This window comes from Cloeon dipterum, chromosome 4 (assembly GCF_949628265.1).
Source record: "Cloeon dipterum chromosome 4, ieCloDipt1.1, whole genome shotgun sequence".
Lineage (NCBI taxonomy): Eukaryota > Metazoa > Arthropoda > Insecta > Ephemeroptera > Baetidae > Cloeon > Cloeon dipterum.
Window position 1 is genome coordinate 31015610 of NC_088789.1, and position 26517 is coordinate 31042126.

Genomic DNA, 26517 nt, shown 5'->3' on the forward strand with positions numbered 1-26517 from the left:
CTACAATTTTTAAGAACAAACTCGATTTTATCGCTTTAGTCCGGGAAGTGGACGCAGAGGTGCCAACGTGGATTCACGTCGATCGTAACTAATTAATATTTTGAGACGATTATGATATAATTTGGCAAAAAGAAGTTGGTCGCGCTCATCCATCGCGAAGAGTCGGCCACGCACGGCGCCCAACTGATGATCTATTGACCTTCTTTTCATTCGCTCTTTTGCTGCTCCAGTCGCTCATCACGTATTCACCCAACTTAATTTATTTCTCTTTTAATTTATTGCTTTTTGACCGAGCAATGCCACCAGTTGCACGAAAAGGAGAGAAAATGCGTTGGTCCTAGGCCCTGCATTCCCTGCAAGAGCTGCATGGTTCTTTTTTAAATGAAATTAATAAAAAAAAACAACAGGATTGAAGCAAAAAAGTATGAAACGAAACCGTAAGCAGGGATGCAGCCACCTATTTAAATTAAATTGTCAAGTACTTTTAACCAATATTCCATCATTTGGCGATTGAACTCTATAAAAACCGCACCATTCGTGTCAATCCGTTATCGCAGCAAATCAATCAATGTTTTTATTCAATTTAGATTTTTGGCCATAATATGAAAGGTATTTATTTATTTATATTTGTTTCTCAACTAAACAGAATTTATATTAACAGTACGAAATTAAGAAATAAAATAAAATCTCGAGAATTTCTATTAATTTAAATAAATTTTTACATTTTACGCATTTTACTATTTATTTTGTGGCAATGTAAGTTCAGTTTGGATTATCCGTCACTGTTGCGTGGCAGTCAAAAAGGCCAAGTTTAATATCATTCACTCGTCGCAACTGAGGCTTCTTTGTGACCTTACTTTCGAACGATTTTTTATTTTTAAAATTATCTTTCTCGCCGAAATCCCGGCGAAATTTGTTCTAATATTTAGTTGCACTATAATAACTGGTAATATTTTTTCTCCGAGCCAGACGCTCAAGATATAAAAGGAGAGAACTGTCCGCGAGCTTTGCTCTTATCTCTGCGGGAAAAGGAAACAAGTCCGCTCGCCGCCGCGAAAATTAAAAGCGGCCGGATGACGCGGCTGCTCTGCTTTTTTTCGCTTTCCGCCCAGTGCCGATTCTCGCTGCTAACGCCGCCCGCTGATTGACCAGATGCCAAATAACCCAACTCGAGCACTTTTTCGCATAAAAATTAAGTCACCGTGCCGATGGAGCAGAGTGCGGCTTACGTTTAATTCAGAAAGTTTGATATATGAGTAAAAAGGTGTGGTAATTCTATATCAATTTAAAATAGTGCAACTTTATATCTTGGTTTGTTTACTATTTAGGAAAAACACATGCTAATTTTGGTTATATAATATAGTGTCTTATATAAAGTCAAACTATGTATAACAATAATGTAAAGAGACATTCACGATTTCGCAATTATAGTTGTGAAAAATATGTGTCGTTTAATTAAAAAATATATCTGCGAACGCTTGAACGCTGATCAATAATTATTATTCAAGCACCGACCGTTTTTTATGCTTTTGTTTCAAAGAAACACCGAGATTCGGGTAGCTCGAAGGATTGCAAATTTCTGAGTTATTTTTAAAATAAAATATTCAAATTTCAAGGCGGAAATATTTGTAATTAAATTATTTTACTCAAAAGCTTAATTGTGAGTATTTTATTTCGACACTGAGCCACCATTCAGGATTTGCATCGGAAAAAAATGGATATTTAAATTGGAAAGTTGAGGCGACGTTGGTTGCACTTTGGTCATTTGTCTCGGCGTGAAGAGGAAGAAGCCTTTTGATAGCAAACATAAGCTGCATATGTTATAATTATTAAATAATTCCTTCCAGTACAAATTTTCTGCTTTCTTGAATTATATCAGCTTCATTGCCTACCGAGTGTGGTTGCAAAAACAGAAGAGTCAATTCTCATACAAGATGATAAAGACGGAAGACTAGGCCACGGACGAAAGGTCACGGATTTGACCTCTTTCTCTTCTCCCGAATGTGTGATAAGCACCAAGCAGAGGCGGCTAAAATAATTTCGTGTTTGCGGGTTTCATATTAAAAGCCAAGCAATCAAAACTTCTATAACCATTTATTTTCAAAAACCATAGAAAAAACATGTCTTTGAAAGATTATCTATCTATATCTACTCTTTACTGTTCAACCTTTACTATATGACCTTAATCAGGCCAATCTTCATTTTCCAAAAAAAATAGAATACCACCGACAACGTTGGATTTTTCGGAATGAAATTTCCGGCGTGTTTGGAACGATCCAGTCGATGGACCTCGCGATGTCAGCAAACAACGTATATTGATAAGGGTGACACAACGATATATTTCTGCCCTTAAACTTCACTATTTTCGACATTCCAAAGCTGACAATGCCCCTGATGAACCAACGGCCGTCTTTTTCCACGGAAAGGCTGCCTCCGCTGTCCCCGTTGCAGGTGGTGGTTCCTGAATTAATTAAAAAAATTGAGGAAACGGTAATTATGAAATTAGGAGATTCTAACCATTCGTGTAGCCGGCGCAAAAGTTGTCTCCCGGACGCAAGTATTTCCCGAAAAACCTCCTTTTCGACAAGTAGCACTCTTTGTAAGCTCTAATCGGCAGTCGAACCTGTTGCAGCTCATCTGGCAGCGTGTAGTTGTCAGCAAGCCCGAACCCAACCGCCTTCAGAAAAAAGAAAAACAAATATTAGAATCTATTTTTTTGCATTCACGCATATCCGATACCATAGCTTTGGTTCCAGCCACGCGAGCCAAGTTTGAGTCAGAGTCGTCGTTCCACAAGCAAATCGGTCGGACCTTATCGGATATCTTGACTTTTTTGCTCAAAATCATGAGTCCGATGTCACTAATGAATTCCGATGGGTCATATTTCGGGTGCGTGATCATACTGCTGAGCTAAAATGTTTCAAAATTAATATAAATGAGAATCATTTAGGTGGAAAGTAAAACCTTTCTTCTCTGAACACCAGAAGATGTTCTGTGTCTTTTATCATACATCCCAACAAGAACTCTGAAGTCCTCTGCTTTGGATCCATAAATGCAATGTGCAGCTAAAATGAACATTTTAATTCGAAGTCAAGAGATTCATCATTCGCTTCACTACCAGTCAAAACTACTGTCGGCGAAATCAATGTCCCACCGCAGGCTCCTCCTGTCACCTCATTCTCAATGTAAACGTGCCAAGGATGGTTGCCTGTCTGAGCCATTTGTCCACTGAAAATTAAACTAGTCGGTGGTAACACTTCCGAAGAATCGTCATTTTCTCGTTTCCTTCTTCTAGACGTCGGTTTCCTTCCGCAGTTTGGGAAACTGAGGTTGTCTGGCTCTGTGAATCCTTTTTTTAAAGATATGTAAAATCGCTGTGAACTTAATTTTTGTGTCAAATTCACTCACAGAAATTTTTCTCTATTAGAGACACTTTTTAGGCATCTCAAGCTGATGCAGTAATAAAAGTATCTCTAATTGATGCGTTTTCAGCTTTACCGTCTCTAACTGAGACGTCTGAGACGGCGGTGTCTCTGAGTGAGATACTTTTTGAAAAGCGTCTCTCTTAGAGACGCTGCGTTACCGCGCTGGCTGCCGGCCGCCGTTTTAGCAGATTTTTATCGCGATTTCAGTGCTCTGGACATAGTTTCTACCAAATTTTACAGCTTATACATTTAGGACACCAAAATAGGATAAATTAATTTGCAACTGGATTGAGTGCCACAAAGAAAAATATTCGAGAATGGAGCCGGAGATGAAAATTGAATCTGAGCTAAATGTCACTATGGTACTTACCGGGGCTGGATATAATGGGTTTTCTTCGCCGAAATCTGGTGTCAGCCGACGAGAGATAGACCAAACAACCACAGGAATCCTTGATGGACATACTAACACCAGTTTAGCACTAATTTCACAAAAAAACACAGCTAAAATCAAACTTAAACGACGGAGCAAACACAGTCAAGAATCACCACGCGGGAAACTAAGAGGATGGCCAGCTGTGAACTGAGATTTTGAAGTGAAAACAATGGAACTGATTGGCCGATTTTCATTTTTTTTTTGTTTTTTTGGCCAATCACGAGTGCTGCCGAATGCACCCAAATTTAATTTTAGCCACAGGCGGGAAGTGAAGAGCGCAAAAAGTGCTGTCCTATGGTTGTTATTTCAAATCAATCATTTCCAGTTTTGGGAATTAATTCAAAATCCAAATTAACTCTTTAATTTGAGTAAATAAATAAAATATTGGCAAGTAAATGTTGTTATATTGATTAAAAATACAAAATATTTTAATAATTTAATAAATGAAATTAAAAATAAATTAAATTAAACATAATATATATCTAATTTATTAAAGAACGTTTTTAAATCTCAAGTCAACTGGCAATGATCAGTATTGGTCGTTGATGGTCCGGTTTTTTCTTTTCATTATTTATTTTTTTCAATTTTAACTCCGTTTTTTATTCACTGCTTTTGACACAATGAAAAAATTTACCAAACGTTCTTCTCGGTATTGACCTTGTGCTGTGTCAATTTTCTTTAAAAGCAAAAATCACAAATGCTTCAAAGGAATTTTATAAAATATACGGTTCATGTCAAAGAAAATCATAATTTATTTTAATGCATGGCAAATTGTGTCTGAAGAAAATTAAATTTTCGGTGATCGACTAACACTTGATAATGTCTGGAGTTGTGGTATATATATAGCTTAAAATTGAAGATGTGTGTTCATGAATCTAGAGTTAAGAAACTATAAATACACATCGAATTTTTTTAGACACAGTTTAGCCATGAAATAAATTCATAGTTTGGCCCGTTATTTGACAGTGTGTCTGTCTTGTCTTCTCTCGACACAACTCTATATATTTTTTGTTTGTTCCTTTACGCGCTTTTCGGAGAATGACCGCTTGCACTTATCGCAAAGCCCTGAAAATGTTTTTTTTTTTCAAATTTGTCAGCACTGAATCTCAGGTTCTAATTTTCAGAATTGCAAAATATATGCATAACGATCGACTTGTCTCCACCTCCTCTAGATAGCCAAAGGGTTTTGGGGGTGATCTGATAGCCCGCCACCCCAATTAGGCTTTCATTCACCTTGGGAAAAATGTGATGAATATTTTGTTCATTAATTATGTACCTGTTTCATATATTATTTTAATCTTTTTTGCTTTCAATTAAGGGTAAAGGGGTTAGGTTTGGGGTAGATGGATTTTGACGAATTTTTTTTTGCGTTATCTTTGCCCTAATTTACTGACAAAACAGTAGAGAAAACTACATACGATTTTACAATATTAGCGGGTTTTCCGGGCGTTCAAATGTCAAAATCTGGGAATTTTGAGTACTTTGCAACTTTGCTCAGGGTGTTCCTAGAACAAAAATTAAAAAACCCGCAAACTCGTCTTAACGAGACAAACAACTTTTACATTGACCTCAAAGTGGTAGGTCAAAGGTCAAGGTCATAAAAATTGGTTTTTTGATTTTAAACTCAAATTTGAAAATGAACATATTGAAATTTTTTATTTTTTTCGTGACCATTTTGTAGAGCATAAAAAATTAACTTAAAAACGTTAAAATTTGGAATCGCGTTTTTCCTCATTTTTTTAATAAAAAAATGAAAACTTCGAAAACCCTTGTTTTTCGAAGCTGGTAAAAAACGATGACCAACCAAATCTCGACTTCTAGTCATCCGAATTTAAAAAACTGCATACCGTTAGACTCCTCTCGACGTCCCTAAGTGCACTAAAGGGGTATAAGACCCACCAACCCCCAACCCCCTTTTTACCCCCTAAATAACGTGAAATTTAGAATTTTTCGTCCGTTTCAACACCTTAGCATGACGTTGACGAGTAATTGTCTTCTTCAAACCAATTCATTTACTTAGTTCACTCAAAGACGAGTCAAATGGAACTTATTTTCTGTAAATAGGACCACCACAACCTGAGATTCGAGTGCACAAAGATTTTTTTCCAAACGCGATGCAATAAAATTCTGGGCGATCGACCAAATCTCGACTTCTAATCATCTGATTTTGAAACACCGCATACCGTTAGACTCGTCTTGACATCCCCAAGTGTACTAAAGGGGTACGAGACCCACCAACCCCCAACCCCCATTTGGCCCCCTTAATAATGTGAAATTTAGCATTTTTTCGGTCGTTTCAACACCTTAGCACAACGTTGACGAGTAATTGTCTTCTTTAAACCAATTTAGTTACTTATTTCACTTCAATAGGAGTCAAACGGTACCTAGTTTTTGTAAATAGGACCACCTTTTTGTGTTAGGTTCGAGATTTGGTGCTACCCGAGCATTTTAATGCATCCGCGTCTTAATAAAAAACTTTGTGCTACCCAAATATCAGGTTGTAGCGGTCCTATTTTCAAAAATTAAGTATCGTTTGAATCGTATTGAAGTGAACTAAGTAACTTAATTGTTTTAAAGAAGACAATTACTCGTCAACGTTGTGCTAAGGTGTTGAAACGACCGAAAAAATGCTAAATTTCACATTATTAAGGGGGCCAAATGGGGGTTGGGGGTTGGTGGGTCTCGTACCCCTTTAGTACACTTGGGGATGTCAAGACGAGTCTAACGGTATGCGGTGTTTCAAAATCAGATGATTAGAAGTCGAGATTTGGTCGATCGCCCAGAATTTTATTGCATCGCGTTTGGAAAAAAATCTTTGTGCACTCGAATCTCAGGTTGTGGTGGTCCTATTTACAGAAAATAAGTTCCATTTGACTCGTCTTTGAGTGAACTAAGTAAATGAATTGGTTTGAAGAAGACAATTACTCGTCAACGTCATGCTAAGGTGTTGAAACGGACGAAAAATTCTAAATTTCACGTTATTTAGGGGGTAAAAAGGGGGTTGGGGGTTGGTGGGTCTTATACCCCTTTAGTGCACTTAGGGACGTCGAGAGGAGTCTAACGGTATGCAGTTTTTTAAATTCGGATGACTAGAAGTCGAGATTTGGTTGGTCATCGTTTTTTACCAGCTTCGAAAAACAAGGGTTTTCGAAGTTTTCATTTTTTTATTAAAAAAATGAGGAAAAACGCGATTCCAAATTTTAACGTTTTTAAGTTAATTTTTTATGCTCTACAAAATGGTCACGAAAAAAATAAAAAATTTCAATATGTTCATTTTCAAATTTGAGTTTAAAATCAAAAAACCAATTTTTATGACCTTGACCTTTGACCTACCACTTTGAGGTCAATGTAAAAGTTGTTTGTCTCGTTAAGACGAGTTTGCGGGTTTTTTAATTTTTGTTCTAGGAACACCCTGAGCAAAGTTGCAAAGTACTCAAAATTCCCAGATTTTGACATTTGAACGCCCGGAAAACCCGCTAATATTGTAAAATCGTATGTAGTTTTCTCTACTGTTTTGTCAGTAAATTAGGGCAAAGATAACGCAAAAAAAAATTCGTCAAAATCCATCTACCCCAAACCTAACCCCTTTACCCTTAATTGAAAGCAAAAAAGATTAAAATAATATATGAAACAGGTACATAATTAATGAACAAAATATTCATCACATTTTTCCCAAGGTGAATGAAAGCCTAATTGGGGTGGCGGGCTATCAGATCACCCCCAAAACCCTTTGGCTATCTAGAGGAGGTGGAGACAAGTCGATCGTTATGCATATATTTTGCAATTCTGAAAATTAGAACCTGAGATTCAGTGCTGACAAATTTGAAAAAAAAAAACATTTTCAGGGCTTTGCGATAAGTGCAAGCGGTCATTCTCCGAAAAGCGCGTAAAGGAACAAACAAAAAATATATAGAGTTGTGTCGAGAGAAGACAAGACAGACACACTGTCAAATAACGGGCCAAACTATGAATTTATTTCATGGCTAAACTGTGTCTAAAAAAATTCGATGTGTATTTATAGTTTCTTAACTCTAGATTCATGAACACACATCTTCAATTTTAAGCTATATATATACCACAACTCCAGACATTATCAAGTGTTAGTCGATCACCGAAAATTTAATTTTCTTCAGACACAATTTGCCATGCATTAAAATAAATTATGATTTTCTTTGACATGAACCGTATATTTTATAAAATTCCTTTGAAGCATTTGTGATTTTTGCTTTTAAAGAAAATTGACACAGCACAAGGTCAATACCGAGAAGAACGTTTGGTAAATTTTTTCATTGTGTCAAAAGCAGTGAATAAAAAACGGAGTTAAAATTGAAAAAAATAAATAATGAAAAGAAAAAACCGGACCATCAACGACCAATACTGATCATTGCCAGTTGACTTGAGATTTAAAAACGTTCTTTAATAAATTAGATATATATTATGTTTAATTTAATTTATTTTTAATTTCATTTATTAAATTATTAAAATATTTTGTATTTTTAATCAATATAACAACATTTACTTGCCAATATTTTATTTATTTACTCAAATTAAAGAGTTAATTTGGATTTTGAATTAATTCCCAAAACTGGAAATGATTGATTTGAAATAACAACCATAGGACAGCACTTTTTGCGCTCTTCACTTCCCGCCTGTGGCTAAAATTAAATTTGGGTGCATTCGGCAGCACTCGTGATTGGCCAAAAAAACAAAAAAAAAATGAAAATCGGCCAATCAGTTCCATTGTTTTCACTTCAAAATCTCAGTTCACAGCTGGCCATCCTCTTAGTTTCCCGCGTGGTGATTCTTGACTGTGTTTGCTCCGTCGTTTAAGTTTGATTTTAGCTGTGTTTTTTTGTGAAATTAGTGCTAAACTGGTGTTAGTATGTCCATCAAGGATTCCTGTGGTTGTTTGGTCTATCTCTCGTCGGCTGACACCAGATTTCGGCGAAGAAAACCCATTATATCCAGCCCCGGTAAGTACCATAGTGACATTTAGCTCAGATTCAATTTTCATCTCCGGCTCCATTCTCGAATATTTTTCTTTGTGGCACTCAATCCAGTTGCAAATTAATTTATCCTATTTTGGTGTCCTAAATGTATAAGCTGTAAAATTTGGTAGAAACTATGTCCAGAGCACTGAAATCGCGATAAAAATCTGCTAAAACGGCGGCCGGCAGCCAGCGCGGTAACGCAGCGTCTCTAAGAGAGACGCTTTTCAAAAAGTATCTCACTCAGAGACACCGCCGTCTCAGACGTCTCAGTTAGAGACGGTAAAGCTGAAAACGCATCAATTAGAGATACTTTTATTACTGCATCAGCTTGAGATGCTTAAAAAGTGTCTCTAATAGAGAAAAATTTCTGTGAGTGTTATACCTCTTGGTTGTTTTGTTACCGGGATCGGGCGTAGAACAGAAATGTCTTTTGCGTGCATTGCGATCTCGTCAATGTATGCCAATATATCAATGTAAAAACGGTCGTTCCAATAATATTTTACGCCTCTCAAGAAATACCGGCCTTCATAGAAATTGATCAGGTATGTATAGCCTGTGTGGCATTAAATGACAATCATTGCAATTGAATGAGATGTAATTTTCTTAAACCCCACCATCATCAGTTTCCTCGACACAAAGGATATTCTGGATGGGAATTTTACTTCTTTCCAACTCTCCCAATTCATCACTGTTTAGAACTCTTCTACAGTTGCTTTGGCTCATCACATTTGCTGTAAAATTGGCAAAAAGGAAGTAAAATCGTGTCACTGGCATTAACAAATACATTTGAATGCGACTAAAATGTCTCACAGATGAAATAGTTTCAAACTGACTAAAATCGTAAAAACTCTATTGCCCCGACAGTCTATAATCGTTCAAACTTTAAAATTTATTTAAATTAATATAATTTTTTCCAACATTCGTTAGATTTCGTTTCCACGCTCGCTGTAAATTTTCCTATGTTCCTGACAAAATCTCTGATTGTTTTGTGTTTATTTTTTATTAAAATTCTTCAAAGTAACACAAAATTGAATTTGAAATAGAAAACAAAGGAGAAAACAAAAATAAAATTACGTTAATTGAACAGATGGCACAACTATAATCTATCTAAAAAAATTAGTTTTAATGCACTTTCGCTGCGATTTCAGACTCAATCTAGCTACCGTGCATTCTTCATTAATTATGCTCTCTTTGACGTTCTGAAAACCAAAAGAAAGAATATCAAGTGCACAGTAACTGGATTGAGTCTGAAATCGAATCGGAACTGCATTAAAATCAATTTTTAGGAAAGCCTATGGTTGGGGCTTCTGTTAGTGGCTTCGAACACTCAGGCTTCATGCAACTGGTCAATTTCAATGAAACTCACAAAAGCATCAATATTTTGAAAATGCAACATTTTATGAAAATAAAAAATTCAGCACTCTTTCATTTATAAATATGCAATACATAAATATTTGTGGCATAAAGATTAACACCAATATAATTTCGGATTGTTGCAAAATTTATATAATTTAATATTTAAATATTATTAAACCTTTGTTCTTAGTGGATTTCAATTAATATGGGATATTGAAACTGTAAAAATATATTTGAATCAGTTCAGTAAAGGAGAAAATATGTAAAATTAGATTCACATTAATTTTTAATTTTTTAAGCTATAAAATGTGCATACATATACCTGTTTTATTGTAGTGCCGAAAACCTTAGATTAAATAACTGTCACAAATTAGTTTATAATATTATATTTAACAAACTTACCTGGGATAGGTGGATTATACTATAAAAATAGATTTAAAATAAGTCCAAGTAACTGCAGAAATTAGTTTGAAAATACGAACTCGATGTTGTGACCATTCAAAGTAGGGCGATTCTCTTTGAAGTTGCGAGTCCATTGCGTTGTCACGGTTGAACAAACAAATGGGACTTTCCACACTTGGTATTTTCTCAGTAATCAGTATCTTAATCGTCAATTTATAAAAAGCATCCGGACTGATGTCAACTTCAATTACATCCAGTACCTTAAAATTAATTGAAAAATTCATTGTATAAACAAAAGGTGAATTGTATGGTTTTGCCGAAAATGGTAAAATAATTACTTTGACGGAAACTCTGATGCATTCCTCTTTGGTTTCGTAAAGAAAACAATTTCTTGGAAATACCCGTAGATCAGCTGTATCATTTTTATTGAATAACATATAGCAATCACCTAGACAGTAAAGAATCTCCGATTTTGATATTCTTAAGCGAGATATTCATGTTACCTCGTCCAAGAATAGTCCTTTGAGAAATAGCTATTAAGTTAACGCACCAATCTTCTTGATTACGTATGTTTAGAACATCAACGATCCATTTGTTTTGCGCTGTCTCGTTATTTCCACAGTTTTGAATGCTCAAGTTATCTCCTTCGTCAAAATCTGTGAGGCGAAAATAGAACTTCATGATAGCAAAATACTACGTTTAGGTCTATTTAAATCGAGTGGCTGCTTATTTTAATTGATTGGTTTCTTTTTCCATTTTTTTAAAATATACACCGTATCGGTTAGTTTTTTTAAGATCTAATTAGACCCATCAAATTAATTTGGACCTAATTCGTTTGAAAATTTCCAACTAACCAACTTTTAAAGAGTGCAAAATAGTAAAATTGAGAAGTGCTTACACGGAGCTGGATAGTAGACGTCACTCCGAGACTTTCTTGCGGCGCAAACCGCGAGGCTGAGGAGGACGAAAAGTCCGAGCCTCATCCTGATTTCTTCTCTGCGCGCGATGGACCAGGGCTGCTGCTCCGCCCGTCGCGCACTGCACTTCGAGTCTGATTAAATTATCGAGTGTTGGCATCACTAAGAACGATACTTTCGGCCTTTTGCCCCCAGTTGGCGACCTCTCTACATTAATTGCGTCATTCTGTTATCGCCAAAAATTGCGAAACAAATTCGCTAATATTTTTGAATTATTTTTTTGTTTGCTCACTTAATTAATATATTTTATAGTTAATTTAGATTTTGGGGCACAATAGTTATACTATTTTTAAATATTTGTTTCTTGGTGGAACGGCCTTTTGATTTTTAATAAAAAAATTGAACATAATTGAATAGTTTATCGCTCTAGCAGACCACACACACGTCGAGAAATATCCGCCATTTTCAGATAAAATTTTTTCGTTTTTTTCGCTGTGATCTTTGATATTTTGTGGTTATTTAGGTTTGGTTTCGATTATCTGTCACTGTTGCGTTGAGGTCGAGATTCAGGGCCAAGTTCAAAGTGAAGCCACACTCGAATCTGAGGCCTTGATTTCATCTCGAGTGCACGTGATTCTCATTGGCAGCTTATAGCAGCTCTTTTTAGAGCCATTTCAGGAATTTTTATTTTTAAATCTATCTTTTTCACAGATATGCGGACAAAGAATTAATTATGAATTCAGTTTGTTCAAATGGACCTGATTATTCTTCTTTTTAATAAGGGAAAAATTTCATTAATCCATGCGGGTGATCCAAGAAGAGACACGAATGACGTATTTTTTAAATTTTCTGCTTAAAATCCGCAATTTTCTTTGCTTTTAAATTAAGAATTGTTTTCTGTTTGAGAAAGAGCGGGCATCCGGCGATGCTCCGACGTCCAAAATCCAAAAGGTTGCAAATTAAGCTCTGAAATGGCAAATTTGAATCTTTTCGATTTTCAGGGGACGTTGCATATTGTTTTAAAAATTTGGAAAATGGTCAAACGCTTTATTGAAGAACCCAGAGTTTTAAGATATTAATTTTGAGCAAACAGAAGAATAGGCGAGAGGCGAGGAGAAGAATGAATAATTTCAACCGCAGCAGCGGGCAGTGCGAAACAGGATAAATTTTTGCTCATTTTTTATTTGTCCGACAACTTTATTTCGGTCTGTGCGGCGGCGACGAAAAAGCAAATGAACCAAGTCAAGAAAAATCGAAAAAATTTCAACCTGAAAATGGCGTGATTGAAAAATGCGAAAAGTGCAGCGCCCGCGGTGCGCGCGCTGTTTGAGCTTTATTTTATTTGAGCGCGGGCGCCGCATTTCCGTCACAAAGCGGCTTCAGTTAGTCTCTTGAGGCGAGGCCTCGGGCGTCCAGCAGAGGTCACTGACGGCAGGAATCTGCCTGTTATTATTATGTAATTATTCACTGTGGGCGTTGAGAAAAATGATCAAAATTATGAATATTATCCATTGACTCTGACGGAACAGAAATAAAAAAATATTGAGAGCCGCTCATCTACAGGAATCTTTAAACGACACAAGTAATTATAAAATATGACGGAAAACTCAAGAAATAATGTCCTTTTATTCCATTTCTTGAGTCGAATTCCGGTAAATGCAGTTGCAGATTATTTTGCCTCATAAAAAAGGCCAAATTGATCTGGTCCATAGATATTCGAGTAAATTATATAATAATTATTAATATCCACGCGCCGATTGAAAGAGATGAACCAAGAAGCTCTCTTACTCTCGAGTTTCATTTTTAGGGCGTGGAGGCCCGCGAAAAAAAGCCAGCAGGCCCAGTCACTGACTGAAGCAACGAATGCGAGCAGCGAGACTCAAATTGGGAAGTGAGAGGAGCGGCCACCGTCTCAGCCACTCTGTGCAACAACCAACATTTTCTTTTTAGGTTTGAAGAGGGAAAGGCCGCAGGAGAGCGGCGAGAAAAGAGAATTGCGCACGCAAAATTTCACGTCGGCCGAGCAGCAGAGCAACAAGACGAACGCAGGGCCAACGGCATAAGGACAAAAAGGTCCTGTCTTGGGCGCGGCAAACTGGGGGTCCAATAAAAGGTGCTAATGCGAATTGCAATTTATGACATCGCTGGACGGCTGTTCTTCCAAGGTCACGGAGGTTTGATTATAAGATAAAAAATTGGGATCCATAATAAATAATAAATTACGTAGCTTAAAGACCACACACACCTCGTGAAAAATCCCTTTTCCAAATAAATTTTTACACTTTTCGCTGTGACTTTGCTATTTTGTTGCTGAGTGGGTTCGGTTTGTATAATCCGTCGCTGTTGCGTCGAGGGCGAAAGGGCCAAAAGTTCAAAGTCAAGCCAGACTCGTCGCATCTCTGAGGCCTTCTCGTGACCTTGTTTTCGTCTCGAGTGCACGCGATTCTCTTCGCCAGCACAGCAGCTATTTTTTAAGACGATTTTTGCATTTTTAAAGTAACCATTTACGCAGATATGCGGACAAATAATTAAATAATAATAACCAGGAATCATTTTTCCGCTTGAGAGAGCGCGTGCATCGGGCGCTGCTCCGACGTCAAAAATCCAAAAGGTTGCAAATTTGCTCTTAAAAGGCAAAATTCCGGGTTCTAGCAGATACGTGTTGCTTATTGTTAGATGTTTTCGATTTTCAGTGTGGACGTTGCATAATATATTTAGCTTAAAAAATGCCAATGGTCAAATTAAATGGAACCCAGAGTTTAAAGATATAAATTTTTGCAAACAGAAGAAAAGGCGAAGAATAAATAAATTGAACCGCAGCAACGAATCGAATGACGGGCAGGGCGAAAAAGGAGAAAGTCGCGCATTCCTTTTGTCCGAAAAACTTTATTTCGGTCTAAGTGGCGTCGGCGAAAAAGCAAATGAACCGACGGCCGGCGTCGCAACAACGGACGCCGTCCCGAAATCGGAAAAGTCCGACGAGAAAATCGCGTGATAGAAAAACACAGCGACCGGTGCTCGCACTTCGCGCTCTTTGAGCTTTTTATTTTATTTGAGCGCGGGCGCCGCATTTCCGCGTCAGAAAGCGGCTTCAGTTCGAACTCGTGCCTCGTGGTCGCGCGGCATCCGGTGTCCGGTGCCACCTCCTTGGGCTGTTTCACGGCGGCGGTGCTGTTTCGGTTTCGGTTTAGTGATCGTAATTTTGATCTCGGCCAGCGGCGCTAGTGGCAGCGGCGTCCCCTCCTGCTCCTTTCAAACCATCGCGGCCGCGACTTCCACTTCCGCCTCCCAGCCTCTCTACAGACTCTCGGCTTCTGCCTCCGCACAGAAATTAAACAAATAATAAAAATGTCAACAGAGCTGCGCATTTTATTTGTTTTGTGGATCGCAAATCAGAGGGAAGGGGGCTGTCAACTTTAACCTCGGCAGCGCTCAACGTGGTTATTTTTTGCGCCGAATTAAGCAAAAGAAAGAGGCCATTCATTCTCTTCGCCCGCGTGTTTGTCTCGCTGATTTGCAGCGAGAAGAAACGCGACGCTGCTGCATTTAAATTGCACATTTTTGCCGCGCTAGTAGCATTGTTCATCCTAATTTAATTTGCGATTAATATTGATTAGGCATCGGCAATAAAGAACTGCCGCTGCAAGCAATTTTTCCATTTTAAATATTTAATTTGTCTGTTTATTTTGTCAACGCCCAGCTGGCTCATTTTCGGCTAATTTTAGACAAACTTTGGTTTGCATCCGGTTCAGCACAAGAGCCAGAGAAAATACACAGCAGCTTGACCTTCCAAATAAAAAATAATAGAACGCAAAAAAGGAAACTAATGTCCAGCATCAATTTTATTATTTAATAAACAAATTGCATTTAGATGAGCCAGAAGTTCTCTTCTCCTCGACCAAGAGCTTTTATTTTGCGCCAGCCACAATTTCCAGATCGTAAAAAATATTCAAAACTTTATCAGCCGAGTAAGAAGAGCCTCCAAAGTAAGGAATTTTGTAGAAAGCTTGAGAAAATTGAGGGAGAACAGTTTAGAGAATTAAAAAGACTGCGATGAGCAAGAGCCGTTTCCTGTGTCCGAGTTGCAGTCGAACGCAAAGCAAAGTGCCGGCCAGAGCAAAAAATAGCTGCAAAATAGGTAGCAACTCTGCCGCCGCCTTTTTGGCCTTTCTCTTCCGCTTGTTTTGTGCCAAATTTCTCCAAGAGGGCGCGGATTCATAATTTAGAGCGGGCAGCGCGGTGGTGTCGCAAACGCCATTCTTCTTGCCAATATTGAAATCGAGAGCTAAGTTTGTCTTCAAGACTTTATAGCGAGAGAAACCCAAAGCAACGGCCCTCGTCCTCACAAGATTCCGATTTGATTTCTGCTCTTCTCCAATTGCGTCAGCGCCTGGAACTCTCGTTCTTTATTCTTTCCGCCGTGCACGCATTTCACGCGCCGGTTAAAAATTGCTCTTTCTCCCAGCTGGCCACGCCTCCAACCGGCCGTGAGCAGTGGGCACTATTTTAGGCCTTTGAAAGATTTTACTCTATTTTTATTGACTCTCGCTATGACCGATATTGAAACGCAAGAGAGAAATAAAGCTATAATCCGACGCCTCACAAGATAAAAGATCGCACTGTCGCTGTATATAAACCCTTAATTGTCACAATTCACAATAGCTTTTCGCAGAGGGAGGGAAATTCCGCTAGAGGGTGCAGTCGTTGAGCTCTGGTGGCAAAAGAAACTACATGATTCGTTGACGAATTGTTTCACCGAATGCAAGAGCAAGAGTCGGTGGCAACCGCGAATCGGCCCTTCTTCTCCCCGCACCTGCACCGGTCCTCGTCCTCGGCAAACACTTGACAGGCCACGCCCACTTCTTTCACTCCTTCCGTGTTTACGCTGTCGAGGGCGTGCAGGGCACGTCGCCCTGGGACCCTTTCGAGGCTGAGACCCTCTCTCTGTGGCGTTGCAGGCGATGTGAGCGGCGCCAGGGCGGCGGAGGAGGGTGCAGAAGCAGCAGCCAGGAGGATGCCGTTCCGCAAGGGCTCGAAGCGCTTCCCGGTCAAGCTGACGACGCTGACCGACGAGCTGGACAGCAAGGCCACCGGCCGCGCCCTGCTCGAGCTGGCCTGCCAGTTGATCGGCCTGCGAGAGGTCTGGTACTTCGGTCTGCAGCTGGAGAAGGCGCCCGCCGCCAGCTGGATGCACATGGACAAAAGGGTGCGCGACCAGGTTAAAGCCGCCGACCAGCCAGGCCTGCCCGTCAGGGTCGTCCTGCTCGCCAAGCTCTACCCTGAGAACGTGGCCGAGGAGCTGCTCCAGGAGATCACCCAGCACCTGTTTTTTCTCCAGGTGCGAGTCGGCGCTTATTTCGTTAAAAAAAATGGCGGATCTAGTGTCTGACCAATCAGAATTCTGAATTTTCCTGATGAACAGAGCAGCCATTTTGCTTTAATTTGGAAGAATTTAATTATGTTTGTGGTATGATTCTTCAATTGTGGCACTCGCCGCTGGATGGCGCGTGTGTTTGAGACCCGCCATGTTCCAATATGGCGGATTCTTCACCGCAAAATATCGTAATTTTTCTCCACAAACATTTGAAATTAATTCTTGGGGTCTGAATTCTTCCTAGATGGTCGTGATTCTTTTTAAAATTCAGAGGGGCAGAATTTAGCTATTTCTCCATTTTGCGATTTTTGCTCTTGAGAAATTCACAAATAATCCGCCATTTGGAAAATCGTTACAGTTAATATCTCAAATTCTTTCGCGTTTCAATAAGTTAAAATCGACATTATTTACACAAAGAATTTATTACCCGCCATTTTCTGTTCCCTAATCCAAGATGGCTGCTGAGAAATTCTTAAAGACCCCTTCCACTCTTGATTCACAGGTGAAGCAAGCGATTTTATGGATGGACATCTACTGTCCGCCCGAGACTTCAGTATTACTGGCGTTGTACGCGGTGCAGGCGCAGTACGGCGACTACGATGACCAAACCTACCAGCCAGGGATGATCTCAGGCACCGATTTACTTCCTCACAGGGCGATCAGTCAGTACCAGATGACGCCGCAGATGTGGGAGGAGCGGATCAAGACGTGGCACGCCGACCACCGCAGCATGGCGTTCGCCTGGACCGAGATCCGCAACGTCAGCTACGAGGACAAACGCTTCACCATCAAGCCCGTGGACAAGAGCGCCTCGAATTTCGTCTTCCACTCCACCAAGGTCAAGATGAACAAGCTCAATCTCGACCTGTGCGTCGGCAACCATGACATGTTCATGCGCAGACGCAAGCCGGACACCGTCGACGTCCAGCAGATGAAGGCCCAGGCCCGAGACGAGAAGATCCGCAGACAGGTTGGTAAAATTTTAAATATTTGGCGGGAAAATGATTTTTGTGGGTAGCCATTTTCAAGTTGATTAAAAGTCGTTTTTTAAATTCTGTATTGTGTCCTTCAAGAATTATGATTTCAAGATGGCGGCCTGTGGATGTTTTTGTTATCAAATGGTGTTCGTGAGGACTTTAAAGACCCTTGGAGGCCGCCATCTTGGATTTTAAAATTGACCGAAAATTCCAGAGTTCCATTAAAATCGAATATCTGTGCACGATAAACTAAATTTCCAAGATGGCGGACGTTGGAAACTGTCGTATCTGCTTCCCATTCGTCCATTTTGAATTTAACGCGCCATTTTTGACTTTAAAAATGTATACAGATCGAGCGGAACAAGTTGGCAAAGGAGAAGCAATTGCGCGAGGCGGCCGAACGGGACAGGTCGACGTTGGAGGAGCGGCTGCTGCAGTATCAGGAAGAAATCAGGTTGGCCAATGAGGCTCTGCACCGCTCCGAGGAGACGGCCGAGCTGCTGGCCGAGAAGTCCCGCGTCGCCGAGGAGGAGGCCATGCTGCTCAGCCAGAAGGCCGCTGAGGCCGAGCAAGAGGTGAGTTAAGACCGCCATTTTGGAATTTTAATCCAAAATGGCGGATTGTGACTCCTTCAAGACATTTTTAACCCAATGAGTCTCGTAAGGCGCCATTTTGAGAACAATTAATCGCTTTTTTTGCAATTTGAGGATATTTAAGCACATAGTTTCTGCTTATCCGCCATTTTGTTTATTGAAATCCAACATGGCGGAATAGATTTGAACTCTTTTTCCAAAATTGCAAACCAGAGCAACTCAACAATTAAGGCCATTTTGCATTTTTTACTATAGAAAGAAGCTCGGTATTGAGTTTACTTTAGCAACAGTCAGTATTTATATCTAATGTAAATAATGAAACGAGGAGATGTTGCTTTATTGCTCTAGAAATAAAATGATTTTTTTGCTTGATTTTGATCCCTCTCGGCTCGACGCAGTCTATCCCTCGGACTGGCTCATTGTCATTCGTTTGGCTGCTGCACCGAGAGATGGTGCGAGGATCCTCACCGTCACCTCACTGGGCAACAGCACGAGGGAAGTTGTTTGCGCGGTGAGTCGCCTTTAGTTTGGAAAATAAAGGCTTTTTTCTTCACAACTGATACAATAAATTCCACCATTTCATCAATATTTGGTTTTTGTAATTATCGAAAGTGAATTATTCTCTTCTTTTATTTGTGTTTTGTTCTATGTTTGTTTATATTTTTTATTTTTGTTCCCTGCTCTGCACTGGCAGTGAGAGGGCATCGGCAACGAATACTATTGAGTATTAGGCTTCCGCACGCATTTCTTCTCTTCGCGTCACTATTAGCCGAGTCAGAATTTGGCAAGTCCACGCAGCGTCTTAAAAAATCGCGTTTTAACAAAATGATTCATCAACTAAAAAAAATAAATGCGCATAAAAATAAATAATTGCCTGCAAAATCCACTTGTAATATATTGACTTGATTTATTAAATAAAAAAGATTCGTATTTGACAATCCTTTTATTTAAACATAAAATTTCAAATGTTGACAGTAGGAAATGCTCGACGCTCCGCATTCTCTTGAGGGCGCTGGCCACCTCTCTGGCGAAGACGCCGCGCGGAGGTGCGACTCGATGACGACGGCGGCGCTGTCTGAGGAAGAGGATGCCGTGCTGCATGGTCAGCGCCACCCACCGCACCCTCGCGAACTCTGCCAACCCCAAATTAGACAAATGAGACAATAAAATGCTTTTTGACTCACCTTTGACGGCCTTGTAGCGCTTCCACGAGCGCTGGATGACCAGCGCCTGCGGTGCCATTCCTCCGCAGGAACAGCTTCGTTTTGCCGACCTGCCACTCGCTGCTCGGCACGTCCAGCGGGCCGATGATCAGACTGACGGCCTCGAGGGGGTTGAGCTGCAGCCAGAGGGTCGCGGCGCGGCGTGAAGAGGAGGGCGTAGCGCTGCACCATGTTGCATCATCGACGTCGCGAACGCAGAGTCCCGGCTCCAAACTGAGCATCACATCGCTCAACTTCGACGTCTCAAACTATGGGGCCTGTGATGCAATGCACTGCAAGTCAGGGGTGAGAAAATGTCACTGCGCTGCAGTGAGAAAATCTCACCCAACCGCATGTCACTGCTGTGTGGTGTTATTGGGACCCGGGTTTCAGCATTCGTGCTAGTGCAGTGCGCGCCCTTCCCGGTCCTCGGACGGACAAGGATAAAAAGAGCAAAAAAAAAAAAAAAAAAAAAAAAAAAAAAAAAAAAAAACTCCCCCACACAATGAATATAGTGACATGCGGTGAGATAAGATTTTCTCAATGCAGCGCAGTGACATTTTCACACCCCTGACTTGCAGTGTGGGAATTAGAAAACAGCAGGGTCATCCCCGCAAGCGTCAGAAACGCCGGCGGGCACGTCCCTGCTGGAAATTAAAAGGAAAAGGGAAAAGTAAGGAAAAAAGAAACAGCAGGGTCATCCCCGCAAGCGTCAGAAACGCCGGCGGGCACGTCCCTGTTGGAAATTAATTAGAACGGGGAAAATTTAGGAAAAAAGAAACAGCAGGGTCATCCCCGCAAGCGTCAGAAACGCCGGCGGGCACGTCCCTGCTGGAAATTACTTAGAAAGGGGAAAATTAAGGAAAAAAGAAACAGCAGGGTCATCCCCGCAAGCGTCAGAAACGCCGGCGGGCACGTCCCTGCTGGAAATTAAAAAGAAAGGGGAAAATTAAGGAAAAAAGAAACAGCAGGGTCATCCCCGCAAGCGTCAGAAACGCCGGCGGGCACGTCCCTGCTGGAAATTAAAAAGAAAGGGGAAAATTAAGGAAAAAAGAAACAGCAGGGTCATCCCCGCAAGCGTCAGAAACGCCGGCGGGCACGTCCCTGCTGGAAATTAAAAAGAAAGGGGAAAATTAAGGAAAAAAGAAACAGCAGGGTCATCCCCGCAAGCGTCAGAAACGCCGGCGGGCACGTCCCTGCTGGAAATTAAAAGGAAAAGGGAAAATTAAGGAAAAAAGAAACAGCAGGGTCATCCCCGCAAGCGTCAGAAACGCCGGCGGGCACGTCCCTGTTGGAAATTAATTAGAACGGGGAAAATTAAGGAAAAAAGAAACAGCAGGGTCATCCCCGCAAGCGTCAGAAACGCCGGCGGGCACGTCCCTGCTGGAAATTAAAAGGAAAAGGGAAAATTAAGGAAAAAAGAAACAGCAGGGTCATCCCCGCAAGCGTCAGAAACGCCGGCGGGCACGTCCCTGCTGGAAATTAAAAAGAAAGGGGAAAATTAAGGAAAAAAGAAACAGCAGGGTCATCCCCGCAAGCGTCAGAAACGCCGGCGGGCACGTCCCTGCTGGAATTTAAAAGGAAAAGGGAAAATTATGGAAAAAAGAAACAGCAGGGTCATCCCCGCAAGCGTCAGAAACGCCGGCGGGCACGTCCCTGCTGGAATTTAAAAGGAAAATGGAAAATTATGGAAAAAAGAAACAGCAGGGTCATCCCCGCAAGCGTCAGAAACGCCGGCGGGCACGTCCCTGCTGGAATTTAAAAGGAAAAGGGAAAATTAAGGAAAAAAGAAACAGCAGGGTCATCCCCGCAAGCGTCAGAAACGCCGGCGGGCACGTCCCTGCTGGAAATTAAAAGGAAAAGGGAAAATTAAGGAAAAAAGAAACAGCAGGGTCATCCCCGCAAGCGTCAGAAACGCCGGCGGGCACGTCCCTGCTGGAAATTAATGAGAAAAGGGAAAATTAAAGAAAAAAAGGAACAGCAGGGTCATCCCCGCAAGCGTCAGAAACGCCGGCGGGCACATCCCTGCTGGAAATTAAAAGGAAAAGGGAAAATTAAGGAAAAAAGAAACAGCAGGGTCATCCCCGCAAGCGTCAGAAACGCCGGCGGGCACGTCCCTGCTGGAAATTAAAAAGAAAGGGGAAAATTAAGGAAAAAAGAAACAGCAGGGTCATCCCCGCAAGCGTCAGAAACGCCGGCGGGCACGTCCCTGCTGGAATTTAAAAGGAAAAGGGAAAATTAAGGAAAAAAGAAACAGCAGGGTCATCCCCGCAAGCGTCAGAAACGCCGGCGGGCACGTCCCTGCTGGAAATTACTTAGAAAGGGGAAAATTAAGGAAAAAAGAAACAGCAGGGTCATCCCCGCAAGCGTCAGAAACGCCGGCGGGCACGTCCCTGCTGGAAATTACTTAGAAAGGGGAAAATTAAGGAAAAAAGAAACAGCAGGGACATCCCCGCAAGCGTCAGAAACGCCGGCGGGCACGTCCCTGCTGGAAATTAATTAGAAAGGGGAAAATTAAGGAAAAAAGAAACAGCAGGGACATCCCCGCAAGCGTCAGAAACGCCGGCGGGCACGTCCCTGCTGGAAATTACTTAGAAAGGGGAAAATTAAGGAAAAAAGAAACAGCAGGGTCATCCCCGCAAGCGTCAGAAACGCCGGCGGGCACGTCCCTGCTGGAAATTACTTAGAAAGGGGAAAATTAAGGAAAAAAGAAACAGCAGGGTCATCCCCGCAAGCGTCAGAAACGCCGGCGGGCACGTCCCTGCTGGAAATTAATTAGAACGGGGAAAATTAAGGAAAAAAGAAACAGCAGGGTCATCCCCGCAAGCGTCAGAAACGCCGGCGGGCACGTCCCTGCTGGAAATTACTTAGAAAGGGGAAAATTAAGGAAAAAAGAAACAGCAGGGTCATCCCCGCAAGCGTCAGAAACGCCGGCGGGCACGTCCCTGCTGGAAATTACTTAGAAAGGGGAAAATTAAGGAAAAAAGAAACAGCAGGGTCATCCCCGCAAGCGTCAGAAACGCCGGCGGGCACGTCCCTGCTGGAAATTAATTAGAACGGGGAAAATTAAGGAAAAAAGAAACAGCAGGGTCATCCCCGCAAGCGTCAGAAACGCCGGCGGGCACGTCCCTGCTGGAAATTACTTAGAAAGGGGAAAATTAAGGAAAAAAGAAACAGCAGGGTCATCCCCGCAAGCGTCAGAAACGCCGGCGGGCACGTCCCTGCTGGAAATTAAAAGGAAAAGGGAAAATTAAGGAAAAAAGAAACAGCAGGGTCATCCCCGCAAGCGTCAGAAACGCCGGCGGGCACGTCCCTGCTGGAAATTAAAAAGAAAGGGGAAAATTAAGGAAAAAAGAAACAGCAGGGTCATCCCCGCAAGCGTCAGAAACGCCGGCGGGCACGTCCCTGCTGGAAATTAAAAGGAAAAGGGAAAATTAAGGAAAAAAGAAACAGCAGGGTCATCCCCGCAAGCGTCAGAAACGCCGGCGGGCACGTCCCTGTTGGAAATTAATTAGAACGGGGAAAATTAAGGAAAAAAGAAACAGCAGGGTCATCCCCGCAAGCGTCAGAAACGCCGGCGGGCACGTCCCTGCTGGAAATTAAAAGGAAAAGGGAAAATTAAGGAAAAAAGAAACAGCAGGGTCATCCCCGCAAGCGTCAGAAACGCCGGCGGGCACGTCCCTGCTGGAAATTAAAAGGAAAAGGGAAAATTAAGGAAAAAAGAAACAGCAGGGTCATCCCCGCAAGCGTCAGAAACGCCGGCGGGCACGTCCCTGCTGGGAATTAATGGGAAAAGGGAAAATTAAGGAAAAAAGAAACAGCAGGGTCATCCCCGCAAGCGTCAGAAACGCCGGCGGGCACGTCCCTGCTGGGAATTAATGGGAAAAGGGAAAATTAAGGAAAAAAGAAACAGCAGGGTCATCCCCGCAAGCGTCAGAAACGCCGGCGGGCACGTCCCTGCTGGGAATTAATGGGAAAAGGGAAAATTAAGGAAAAAAGAAACAGCAGGGTCATCCCCGCAAGCGTCAGAAACGCCGGCGGGCACGTCCCTGCTGGAAATTAATTAGAACGGGGAAAATTAAGGAAAAAAGAAACAGCAGGGTCATCCCCGCAAGCGTCAGAAACGCCGGCGGGCACGTCCCTGCTGGAAATTACTTAGAAAGGGGAAAATTAAGGAAAAAAGAAACAGCAGGGTCATCCCCGCAAGCGTCAGAAACGCCGGCGGGCACGTCCCTGCTGGAAATTACTTAGAAAGGGGAAAATTAAGGAAAAAAGAAACAGCAGGGTCATCCCCGCAAGCGTCAGAAACGCCGGCGGGCACGTCCCTGCTGGAAATTACTTAGAAAGGGGAAAATTAAGGAAAAAAGAAACAGCAGGGTCATCCCCGCAAGCGTCAGAAACGCCGGCGGGCACGTCCCTGCTGGAAATTAATTAGAAAGGGGAAAATTAAGGAAAAAAGAAACAGCAGGGTCATCCCCGCAAGCGTCAGAAACGCCGGCGGGCACGTCCCTGCTGGAATTTAAAAGGAAAAGGGAAAATTATGGAAAAAAGAAACAGCAGGGTCATCCCCGCAAGCGTCAGAAACGCCGGCGGGCACGTCCCTGCTGGAATTTAAAAGGAAAATGGAAAATTATGGAAAAAAGAAACAGCAGGGTCATCCCCGCAAGCGTCAGAAACGCCGGCGGGCACGTCCCTGCTGGAATTTAAAAGGAAAAGGGAAAATTAAGGAAAAAAGAAACAGCAGGGTCATCCCCGCAAGCGTCAGAAACGCCGGCGGGCACGACCCTGCTGGAAATTAAAAGGAAAAGGGAAAATTAAGGAAAAAAGAAACAGCAGGGTCATCCCCGCAAGCGTCAGAAACGCCGGCGGGCACGTCCCTGCTGGAAATTAATGAGAAAAGGGAAAATTAAAGAAAAAAAGGAACAGCAGGGTCATCCCCGCAAGCGTCAGAAACGCCGGCGGGCACATCCCTGCTGGAAATTAAAAGGAAAAGGGAAAATTAAGGAAAAAAGAAACAGCAGGGTCATCCCCGCAAGCGTCAGAAACGCCGGCGGGCACGTCCCTGCTGGAAATTAAAAAGAAAGGGGAAAATTAAGGAAAAAAGAAACAGCAGGGTCATCCCCGCAAGCGTCAGAAACGCCGGCGGGCACGTCCCTGCTGGAAATTACTTAGAAAGGGGAAAATTAAGGAAAAAAGAAACAGCAGGGTCATCCCCGCAAGCGTCAGAAACGCCGGCGGGCACGTCCCTGCTGGAAATTACTTAGAAAGGGGAAAATTAAGGAAAAAAGAAACAGCAGGGACATCCCCGCAAGCGTCAGAAACGCCGGCGGGCACGTCCCTGCTGGAAATTAATTAGAAAGGGGAAAATTAAGGAAAAAAGAAACAGCAGGGACATCCCCGCAAGCGTCAGAAACGCCGGCGGGCACGTCCCTGCTGGAAATTACTTAGAAAGGGGAAAATTAAGGAAAAAAGAAACAGCAGGGTCATCCCCGCAAGCGTCAGAAACGCCGGCGGGCACGTCCCTGCTGGAAATTACTTAGAAAGGGGAAAATTAAGGAAAAAAGAAACAGCAGGGACATCCCCGCAAGCGTCAGAAACGCCGGCGGGCACGTCCCTGCTGGAAATTAATTAGAAAGGGGAAAATTAAGGAAAAAAGAAACAGCAGGGACATCCCCGCAAGCGTCAGAAACGCCGGCGGGCACGTCCCTGCTGGAAATTACTTAGAAAGGGGAAAATTAAGGAAAAAAGAAACAGCAGGGACATCCCCGCAAGCGTCAGAAACGCCGGCGGGCACGTCCCTGCTGGAAATTAATTAGAACGGGGAAAATTAAGGAAAAAAGAAACAGCAGGGTCATCCCCGCAAGCGTCAGAAACGCCGGCGGGCACGTCCCTGCTGGAAATTACTTAGAAAGGGGAAAATTAAGGAAAAAAGAAACAGCAGGGTCATCCCCGCAAGCGTCAGAAACGCCGGCGGGCACGTCCCTGCTGGAAATTACTTAGAAAGGGGAAAATTAAGGAAAAAAGAAACAGCAGGGTCATCCCCGCAAGCGTCAGAAACGCCGGCGGGCACGTCCCTGCTGGAAATTAATTAGAACGGGGAAAATTAAGGAAAAAAGAAACAGCAGGGTCATCCCCGCAAGCGTCAGAAACGCCGGCGGGCACGTCCCTGCTGGAAATTACTTAGAAAGGGGAAAATTAAGGAAAAAAGAAACAGCAGGGTCATCCCCGCAAGCGTCAGAAACGCCGGCGGGCACGTCCCTGCTGGAAATTACTTAGAAAGGGGAAAATTAAGGAAAAAAGAAACAGCAGGGTCATCCCCGCAAGCGTCAGAAACGCCGGCGGGCACGTCCCTGCTGGAAATTACTTAGAAAGGGGAAAATTAAGGAAAAAAGAAACAGCAGGGTCATCCCCGCAAGCGTCAGAAACGCCGGCGGGCACGTCCCTGCTGGAAATTAATTAGAAAGGGGAAAATTAAGGAAAAAAGAAACAGCAGGGTCATCCCCGCAAGCGTCAGAAACGCCGGCGGGCACGTCCCTGCTGGAATTTAAAAGGAAAAGGGAAAATTCAGGAAAAAAGAAACAGCAGGGTCATCCCCGCAAGCGTCAGAAACGCCGGCGGGCACGTCCCTGCTGGAATTTAAAAGGAAAAGGGAAAATTCAGGAAAAAAGAAAAAGCAGGGTCATCCCCGCAAGCGTCAGAAACGCCGGCGGGCACGTCCCTGCTGGAAATTACTTAGAAAGGGGAAAATTAAGGAAAAAAGAAACAGCAGGGTCATCCCCGCAAGCGTCAGAAACGCCGGCGGGCACGTCCCTGCTGGAAATTAATTAGAAAGGGGAAAATTAAGGAA

At 42.3% G+C, this 26517-nt stretch overlaps 2 protein-coding genes across 2 annotated transcripts in view; one reads left to right on the top strand and one right to left on the bottom strand.

Moving 5' to 3' along the window:
• Positions 1-2075: 2075 nt before the first annotated feature.
• The window catches only part of LOC135944076 (clotting factor B-like), a 73680-nt gene continuing 49238 nt past the window's right edge, over positions 2076-26517 (bottom strand). Inside the window, exon 11 of the mRNA XM_065490788.1 lies at positions 2076-2461. Coding sequence (XP_065346860.1) covers positions 2199-2461 — 263 coding nt within the window. The 3' untranslated portion in view covers positions 2076-2198. The remainder of the gene's footprint in view (positions 2462-26517) is intronic.
• Positions 16252-18459, top strand: LOC135942191 (merlin-like). Its single transcript, XM_065488186.1, has 3 exons — positions 16252-16862; positions 17401-17868; positions 18226-18459. The coding sequence occupies exons 1-3, from the start codon at positions 16539-16541 to the stop codon at positions 18457-18459; spliced, it is 1026 nt and encodes a 341-aa protein (XP_065344258.1). The 5' UTR covers positions 16252-16538.